The sequence below is a fragment of the Vigna unguiculata genome, chromosome 3 (assembly GCF_004118075.2).
Source record: "Vigna unguiculata cultivar IT97K-499-35 chromosome 3, ASM411807v1, whole genome shotgun sequence".
Taxonomy (NCBI): Eukaryota; Viridiplantae; Streptophyta; class Magnoliopsida; order Fabales; family Fabaceae; genus Vigna; species Vigna unguiculata.
The window spans coordinates 52,229,912-52,240,190 of NC_040281.1; the positions used below are offsets into that span (position 1 = coordinate 52,229,912).

Genomic DNA, 10,279 nt, shown 5'->3' on the forward strand with positions numbered 1-10,279 from the left:
ATACTGAGTTCTTATCAGCCAAGCCAATAAAAGAAATAGGATGAACTGCAAAAATTCTTTATCTTTATAATCAACTAATTCTTTATCTTTATAATAAACTATATAACGTGCACATCACCATCAATTATACGGCCACGAAAAAAAAAACACAAAGAAAAGGGCTCGATTCTATTTTGGTAATCCTTCTCAGATGAATTCTTAATATTCTCACTCCACCCCAGAACTTCGACTTTTAGGTCTTTTAACCAACTAATTAAACCACTCGAATATTATGGAAATAGAAACCTTTTTTTGTATCGCAGAAAAAAAAGGAAAAAAATAGATAAAGAATTCATTATCTATATATCTATATCTATATATATATAGATACTATAGATAAGCGAATATACCTAATAAAAAATTGCATCTATTCTTTAATCATCTAGGAAAAGTATATCTACAGATACCTAAATAGATCAAAGAAATATGTTATGTGTCAGGAACCAGATTTGAACTGGTGACACGAGGATTTTCAGTCCTCTGCTCTACCAACTGAGCTATCCCGACCATTCTTGAAGCTTAATACTTTGATTTTAAAAGATTTTTAAAATCTATGTTAATGAATCTATATCAACTAAGTAAAAAAAAAGTTTGTAAGTGAGTTTCCGCAGTAATAATTATTTTTTATTGTTAATCGTTAATTACGCATATGAAAATTCCTTGCTAAAAAATAAGATATTAATTTATACATTTCTGATTAAAAAAAATTCTATGTGTTTCACATATATATTTATATCTATTCCAAAACTCGTCCCTTGTCATTATGATAGATAAGAAAATTATGATAGATAGGAAATTGATGAAAATAAAAATTCCAATTTCGTTGGGAAATAATAAATCGAATAAAACACATAAATAAGGACTTCAAGATAGAGAGGATATAGGAAAAAAATTAGAAAATGAAAAAGTATTTTTGGGGATAGAGGGACTTGAACCCTCATGATTTCTTAAGTCGACGGATTTTCCTCTTACTTTCAATTTCATTGTTGTCGGTATTGACATGTAGAATAGGACTCTATCTTTATTCTCATCTGATTTATCAGTTCTTCAAGGGTTTTAGCCGATTATGATGAAGTGAATAATTTCATCAATAAATATTCCATCTTTTCTTCAACTTCGAATTGATTTGATTCACATTTTTCATTTGTGAATATTTTTATCACAAATAGATCTTCAATAATAAAATAAAAAGTAACAAATTGAAAGAGTATTTCAGTATATATATATATATGTTTCTAAATGTTTATCTTTGATCCATTCCTGTAATTTTGGTGAAAGGATTCTTTTACTAATGCAATAAAAAAAGTCGTCAATTTCGTTTGTTAGAACAGCTTCCATAGAGTCTTTGCACCTATCCCTTTTTCATTATCACTTTCTGAATTTTTATTTGTTTTCAGAAAACAGGATTTGGCTCAGGATTGCCCATTGTGAATTCCAGGGTTTCTCTGAATTTGAAAATTATTACTTGGTAAGTTTCCATACCAAAACTCAATCCAATTAAGTCCGTAGCGTCTACCAATTTCGCCATATCCCCATCTTTTTTTTATTTGAATCTGATTATAATAGAATGCTTTTTTTTTTCATTTCTATTATGAGAATTATGCGGGAACTTTTATATTCATTAAATACATATTATTTTATTAAATATTAAAAACCCCTTTCTCCAATTTTATAGATTTTATTTCATCTATATTGGATACCTTTATTTGTTTGAATCAGAACTAATTCTAATATCTATATATTAACAATTCAATATACACAGATATAGACCACATATCTACTTATCTTCTATGTACCTACTTATCTTCTTTTTTCATACAATTTAGAATACTCGAATGGTCGATTCTTTTTTTTTTGTTTTTGCTTAAAAAAAAAAGAAAATAAACAATCCATTTATTCATATACAATTTATATAACTAAAACGAATCTAGTGACTAAAAAAAACCATTCTTTTAATTGAATATAATATAGAATTAGACATTTACTTAGAAATATGGAATTCCTTAATAAATATTTACTAAAATTTATATTTATTCAAATTTACTTTAAGTACTAATAAATAATCTTTTTGAAAGAAATCAATTTAATAATATATATCTAGAATAGTAGATCGAAATAAATTATATTAATATATATATATATATATATATATATATATATATATATATATATATATATATATATGTGGCATGTGGGATAATTTGATTGGGATTTTTTTTAATGGAAAGGGCTGAATAAGAGTATTTTTGGATTAATATTTTCATGAAGGAAGAATAAGAAGAAAATTTAAAATTAGATTTTTTATACGTTAATATTAACTTATTTATTACCTAATCTTTAGAATTTTGTATATAAATTTAGATTTTTTTAATTTATGTATAAATTAATTTTAAGTTAATAAAAAGTAAATTTTACTTTCTTTATTTTTCTCGAATATAATTGTTTACAGAAGAAAAAAAAAACTCATCCAAACAAAGGAAATTGAGTGGTGTAGACTGTTATGAACGAAAGCAATCGATTAGCACAAATTGATAAAAAAGAAAATAACACCGCTTCTACTAATAAAATTATAGTAAAAGAAACAAGATAAAATGAAATGAAGATTACATTTTCAAATATTTCTCCATTGATCAGATTTTTTATTAAATGACGAATGCATTTATATAATTTAATCGATATAAATTAATGACAATAGTTATACATGCATCATATTATTTTAAAAGATATGCAAAATGAAAATTATAATTTACAGCATAACTACCTAAGTTATCCGATAATTTTTGAACTATTAAGTTTTAGAATTTTTTTTGTATTATCTATTTTAAAGGGTTTACTCTCTCAATTGTCCTATATTTCATTGTGACTTTATGAATAATCTAAAGTATTTGTTATTGTGAAAAATTGGTTCACTAAGATCTTAATTCAAAGTTCTAGAAAACCTTACCAGTATTAGATGATTCACTTATATTGATATACACAATTCACGTGTACAAGTTATAAACATATTTTGTTTAAAAAATGGGATCTTTTATTTCAAACGAAACTAACTGAGAAAATTGAGACGTTTGAGTTGCAGTAAGTGAAATTTTATTGAGAGAGAGAGAGAGAGAAATTTTCTGAGTTGTAATATGTTTATCGTTAAGGATGAGCAAAATTAACCGAATTATATTGAATCGTTAAAAATTAAAAATAGTTCGTCCGAATTGTAATCAATTACATCAAAGAATTAAATCATTTGTACCATTATTTATTATTAAATTGCATTATTTTTAAAGTGAACTGCATCAATTTTAAATCGAACGACAATATTTTTAAATTAAACTGTTTGTGAATTATGTAACTAAATTATTCAACTAAACATTGCATTTCAATTAAAAAACTAAAAAATGCAGTATTTATCTACTTTATTTATAGAATAGGTTCTCATAAAAAAAGAAGAAGCATAAAACTATAATAATTCTCCAAATTTTAAAACACGTGATTTAAAAAAATGTTATTTATATGTCGTGGGTTATAAACATTTTGACAAAATTTAAAATAATTTAGTATGTACTCATAAATTGTTTACAATTTTTTAATAAACTTTTTAAATAGTTTATGAAACGACTTAATTTAACATTGTTTTCACTCAACTTAAAAAAATATATCCATAAGTAATTATACGAAATATGCTAATTTAATAAAAAAAAGTAGTTAACATGTTTACCAAAAACAATCATTAAAAAGCTAAACCCGGTAATTTACATCTTAAAAGCATTACTTTTGTGGACAACAAAACATTTTACTTGCAAAACAGAAATGACAACAGGTCGTAAATTGTAGTAGTTAATTTGTTTATTCTCAGATTAGAAGTGAGCTTCATGAATTTATACGAAAAAGAATAAAAAACTGAAAATTTTACAAGAAAGGTAGATTGTTCTTTTATCAGTGACAAATTTTCAACTAATATTTTGAAAGTGTCAAAATGTTGATTTGTCTTTTGATCCATTTTTTTTTTCAAAAAAATCAAGTTGGTCCTATAATTTTTTTAGTCTCAATTTGATCATATTTTTTAAAAATTGATATAATTTGATCTATTTCTTAAATCTCTTGAAGCAGAACAAAATTTTTTCATCAAAATTGACATTAGAATTATGTCAATTACACAAAAAAAAACAAATCATCTTTAAATTTGATGAAAAAGATCTTGATTTGATTCAAAAAATTTAATAAAAAAAACCAAATTGTATTATTTTTTTCAAAATTTGTAATTAAAAAACGTTGGAGGATTGACAAAATATTTTTGAACAAAAATATGAACTAAAAGAGTAATTCCAAAATTTTTATATAAATTAGTAAAAATATTGTATTTATTTTGTATGATAATAAAATTATAATTATTGTTATTATTATAATTATAATTATAACATAAATACAAATAAATTTTATATTTTTACAATACTTAGTTTTTATTTATAATGATTAAGTTTAAAAAATAGTGAAATCCCAAAAATAGTTAAATTGAAAAAATAATCACGATACTATTACTAAAATAATTATTTTTATTTTAAAAGATATTTAAAAGGTAAAATTGAAAAGTAAATGTGTAAAAAAAAATAGTTCTCTTTATATATAGATCTATATAGATATAGATATAGACGTATAAAAAAGTTTTAAAATATTAAATTATATCAAATATATTAAAAATATGAAATTTAAAAAAAATATATTTAAAATTACATATTATATTATATAAATATAAAAAAAATATTGGGAGACATGGGCTCGTTATCATATAAAAGGTCTGCCAATGTGTTTAGCCAATTAAAATATAATGAATTAAATTAACTAATAATAAAGTTTATAAAACAAACTCATTTACAATTAAAATCAGAAGCAAAATTCTTAATTTCATAATTTACAAATCGGCATAATCATTAATAATTATTTTAACCAATAAATCAAGGTTCCAGAATTATTTAAAAAAAAAAAAAAAAAAGTGGCCCACGACGACGGAAAAATGGACAGAAGAGCATGCTATAACGCAGACCTACTGAAATTAGGATGATTGATTTGGGTCAGATGATTTTCTTGAGATGACAGTCGTTAGTCTAATACCAATCCAAAGTTTTAATATTATTTGATTATTATACAATTATTATAATAGTTTTATTAATATCCATCATGATATTAAACATGGAATCAATGTCTTGATTAGCTAAACCAATGATCGGTCTACTTTTAAATTTATCCCTAGACATATACTATTAGATAACTAAAACAGATGTATTACATATTTTGTAATTTTTTTTAGGGTGTTGTTTGGTTCAGAGGATGAAAAAGAAATGTGAAAAATAATATTAATTCAAACATTTCCAATTTCTACTTTATTTCTCCTCTCATTCCAATCTGGCAACTTATTTATTTCTTCTGAGATTTTTATCAATATCTTTTTGGATCAACATCCACAAAAGAAGGAAGACAGAATGCAGCAGAATGGATCTGTGGTAACAAAAACAAAAGACGAGAGAGGAGTTAATTCTGAAGTTGGAAAGAAAGAGAAGAAAAAAAGCAAAGGAAGCGTTTCAATGGAGTACCTCTGAGTTATAGAACTTAGGAGGTCCCTTGGCGACCCCATTTTTCTCCGGATTCAGTGGATTTATCGGGTGTCTGAAGTTCACTGGGGGACCCTCTGTGGAGCAAAGCATGAATCCGATCACCCCACTGTGAAACAAAAACAAATAAACAAACACTTCTCACCAAAACCTTCTCTTAATATCTACACTTCAGAGATGTAAATATGTAGTTATATAAGAAATGCCTTGCATATGTAGGAACTGTGGTCCAAGCGTAGTTCACTGAGCCTTTGAATATATTCTTGCATTTTGCTATGCTTTCTGCAACCACAAAGTTCTTATGCCACAAACTCTCTGCTGGAGCAGACAACACCCCACCAGGTCCAAGAGCCTTTGCTACTGAATCTAAGAAGCAGCTATCAGCAAGAACTTCCGCAATAGGTCCTGCATATCATCACATTATCTTCTTTTCTCACTTCAGCTCCGATTTTAAATAAAAAATTGTCTGAAACAAGATTTTTTTACCCATTGGTTGAAACGCGTCCAATATAATGACGTCGTACGTGCCCTCAGGAACACAATTCATGAACGCAATTCCTGCATATGTTTGTTAGAAATTAAGTAAAACTATATTGACTAATGTACCTCGTACATAAATTTTTACCATCTCTGATGTGAACATGCACTCGGGGATCCTCGTAACCAACAGCTATATCTGGGAAAAACTTCTTATAAACCTATATATAGGGTATAAATCAAAAAGCATCAGAATATTCAATAGAACCTTTCAGAATGAATCTTAGGATTGTTAAGAAGACTTACATCAATCACCATTTTGTCTATTTCACATATATCAATATGTTCAACAGATGAATGACGCGATATTTCCCTAAGAATCCCACCATCTCCCCCTCCAACTACCAGTACCTGTAATGTTCATCAACCCTTGTTTAACAAATTTGGGAATCACATCACGTTTTCTTTCAGAGATATTGAGTAATCAAAAGTTGATACAAAAACCAAGAATGGATGAAGAACAGAAAACCTTCTTTGGATTTGGAACGGAACAGAGTGCAAGGTGAGTGAGCATCTCTTGGTAAGCAAATTCATCATTCTCTGTCAGCTGGATATACCCATCCAGAATTGCAACCTTGCCATGCCTCGATGACTGTACAATTCACAACACCCATTAAGATCAAACAGTAACAAAGTTACAAAAACAAATCAAATGATTGTAAAGTATGGAACATGTTCACAGAGAATGGGTACCTCAAATACGAGAAGCTCTTGGAATTCTGATTTCCCTTGGAATATGATTTTTTCCATTTTATATATGTGTGCTTCTCCTGTACAATTTTTGGTGTCGTCAGTACTTCAAAATGCCTTTTTTTTGTTACACTCTTTACACAGTTCATTCTTTCATAGGCCGTACTAAAATATCATTCCGACATTTTTTATATTATTGTAAAAAATTGAAAATGACGTGTCAGCATAGGTACAACACACAATCAACGGTACATTTTTTTTTTCTGGTTTTGAAAATTATTTATACTTCTTAAAACAACTTCACAAAATTAAGAAACTTAGTGAATTTGTTATGAACAAATAAATAAATGAGTGAAGTAATTGAATTTGAAGGGTCCTTAGAGAGAGTACCTGGCCAAGATACGTCAGCATACCACCCAGGAAGCGTAGGAGATGTGTCTTTAGGTGCTACGTTACACTCCTTTCCATAATTAGCTTCTGATGTTACAACGTTTTCATCATCAAAATTCTGAACCTCAAGTTGTGTTTTGGTCGGATATTGACAGACAACACTAGATGCCATTGGTAGTTTCTCCTTTGGGTTTGGTATTCAATTCTTATATTTTTATTTTCTCTGTCTTATAAAGTTTGTGCAATATTCGTAGGGAAAACTGAGAAGGGAAAAGAGAGTAAATGTTCTAATGCGTTTCCTAGCCTTCACCTGGTATAATATATATAGGTGGAAAACTATGGTGGAGATATGAAATCAAAAAGTGGGACATGTCGTAACTAAAGGTATATACTTTTAAAACCCTACTAAATTATGAAAATGTTTAATAAGTTTTTTGTTTATTAATTAATATATCTGATGGTATAAATTGAAAAAGAATATTACTTCAATCATTATTAATAATTAAAATTTAATTAGTAAGTATTTATTATTTAGCATGTTTATAGTCCTTTTATTTTTATTTTAATCAACATTAAAAAGATTGCTGGCTAATCTAGATAAACTAATTGACTGAAAATACTAACTTACTCAACTGAATTGATAATAGTGTGCTGATAAGTGTATTAAATATTTCATTGATCCTACCTGTTTAATCTCTTATTTACACTTATGTATATATATTATATATGTAATGGGTACTCTTAACTTATATTATGATTTGTGATGATAATAGGTTATTAATTAAATTAGAATAATGATCATAAATCAAATACTGTAGCAATTATATCATTGTTTTGCTAGAACTTCACACATGTAATAAACATTAATTAGTGATTCTAGACCCAAGATGAGAAATTGGGTGGGAGAAATTATTTTATTAGCTTAAAATGTTAATTGTACAATATCTTTACCTCTACAAGTCTTTAAATTTATTCTTTTACAAGTTAATCTCGGAGTCTCTTTTTTTATCTTTTTACCTTTTCAAGCCCTTACTTCTTTCGCTCTTTACAACTTTATTTATCACTTTTTTCTTCTTTTTTTTTGTTCTTGCATTTGCCCATTCTTACCTCCAATACAGAAGTTAAAACAGAATTAATCTTCAAATAGACGCTTTCTAAAATTGCCTATTTTTCTTGCTGAAATAAAGTCTCTTAATTAGCTGAATTATTTAAATGCTATCAAAATTGACTTGAGTATATAGGGGTAGTAATACAAGCCGACCCGACTCATTTAGGTCCGGTTCGCATTTGGCCCGCACAATGCGGGTCGGTTGTCCCTTCCCGCATTTTTAGTGCGGGCTGAAATGTATGGTCTGCCCCGCACATTGCATGCCCACGGACCAGCCTGCTTTTTTTTTTAATATTTTAAATTTTTTATTTTATTTTTTAATTTTCTTAATTCTTTTTTAATTCTTATGATAAAATTTTCAATGTTAAAAAAATTGGAAAACTTTAAGAAGTTCAAAAAATTATTAAAGCAAAGACTTTGGAAAGTTGGATGATAAATTGGTAATTCAACATTTTTATCACATTGATATTCATACTTTGACATACAAAATGTATTCTTCAAATTTTAGTACATTAAACAATACATAATACTTGTTTTTTCCAGTCATACAATAATTTCGAACGTTAATATAAGAGTCGAGAACAAAGTAATTGATACACACAAGTGCAAGTTTTTTTTTATGTGGGCTTGCAAACTGGATCACTGCAGACCTTCGAGTTCATTGTCCTGACCCGTCCCGCGTTATTTTTGCGGGCTTGCGGGTCAGCCCGACGGGCCAGACCCATATTGGCACCCCTAAGTATATATTATTTTACACCAACACCCAAATTTAAGTTTGGAACACATAAATTCATTAACATTTTTTATACATTTTAGAAAAACTAATTCTTTTATCTTCGAGATTTAATTTCATTTTTAATTATCCACTAGTTTTTGTTTAAAAATAGGAATGCATGTTGTTAAATAAACAATATAGACAAGTTAGAGTCATAAATTGTTGGAACTTCGAAAAAAAAATACTTTAAAAGGGAATAAAAAACAAATATTTTACTATAAAGGAACCTCTTTTTAGTAAATACTAGAGGTAAGCTTAAGTAATATACAAATTTAAAAAGTTGTAGTCAAAGGGGTGCCTCCAATATAAAGTTTGACTCTACAGGAATACGAAGAGGAATAACTTTTCTCATTCAATATATTTTGTTGTCATAACCAAGATAAACAATATATTGAATCTCATATAATGATGCAAATTACTCCCTTTTTTTATTTAATAAACTTGTTCATAAATTTCATTTACATCAATCTAATTAATAACCAACACTTAAAAACCTAATGGATTTTTTTTAATTTATTTATAACAAAAAAAATGCAAAAAGAGATGCAGGTCAGAAAGATACACTCCATTATTGAGTATCATCAACCTTTTTGTTGTCGGACGATGTAAACATGAAAAGATGATTCCTTGTGTTTAAAACAGTTTTTATGTCTTCTCGTCTTCAGAACATGAACCTGAATAAATATGTTTTCTTAATATTGTTGCTGACATTCCTGTACTATTTGACTTTAATGTTATGTAGGATTTGCAGCATTATTATTATTTTTTAATGCGAAGGAAATTAATCTAGTGTCTCATGAAATTTCGAGGAGGTCTATATATTGGAAATTCATAACTTTAATGAGACATTAGAATTGAATTGATAGATACATTATGATTCACATCCCCCGATCTTAAATCTAATCATTGAGCATTATTAAAATGGATATATTTTACCCAAAACATTAACTAGTGCAGGTATGTTAGATGGTCGAGTTAATGTTAAAAAATTAAAAAATAAAATAAAATGTTCGTAAATGTAAAAGAAATATAATAATTTTTAAATAATTATGATGGTTCAAAGAGTTACAATTATATAAATTTTTTTATTTTTAATATGGGTTTTAACCAAATGTGTCAAAAAAAAATATAAATTGAAAAACTTAA

At 27.0% G+C, this 10,279-nt stretch overlaps 1 protein-coding gene and 1 non-coding gene across 2 annotated transcripts; both read right to left on the bottom strand.

Annotated features, from left to right (window-relative positions):
• Window positions 1-473: 473 nt before the first annotated feature.
• Window positions 474-546, bottom strand: TRNAF-GAA. Its single transcript has one exon. It is a non-coding gene; the product is annotated as a tRNA-Phe (tRNA).
• Window positions 547-5,339: 4,793 nt separating this feature from the next.
• Window positions 5,340-6,937, bottom strand: LOC114179506 (spermidine synthase 2-like). The gene is made up of 8 exons (XM_028065864.1): window positions 6,864-6,937; window positions 6,640-6,762; window positions 6,417-6,521; window positions 6,259-6,331; window positions 6,120-6,191; window positions 5,840-6,038; window positions 5,616-5,742; window positions 5,340-5,520 (listed from the first exon to the last, which is right to left on the bottom strand). The coding sequence occupies exons 1-8, from the start codon at window positions 6,918-6,920 to the stop codon at window positions 5,461-5,463; spliced, it is 816 nt and encodes a 271-aa protein (XP_027921665.1). The 5' UTR covers window positions 6,921-6,937; the 3' UTR covers window positions 5,340-5,460.
• Window positions 6,938-10,279: the final 3,342 nt, after the last annotated feature.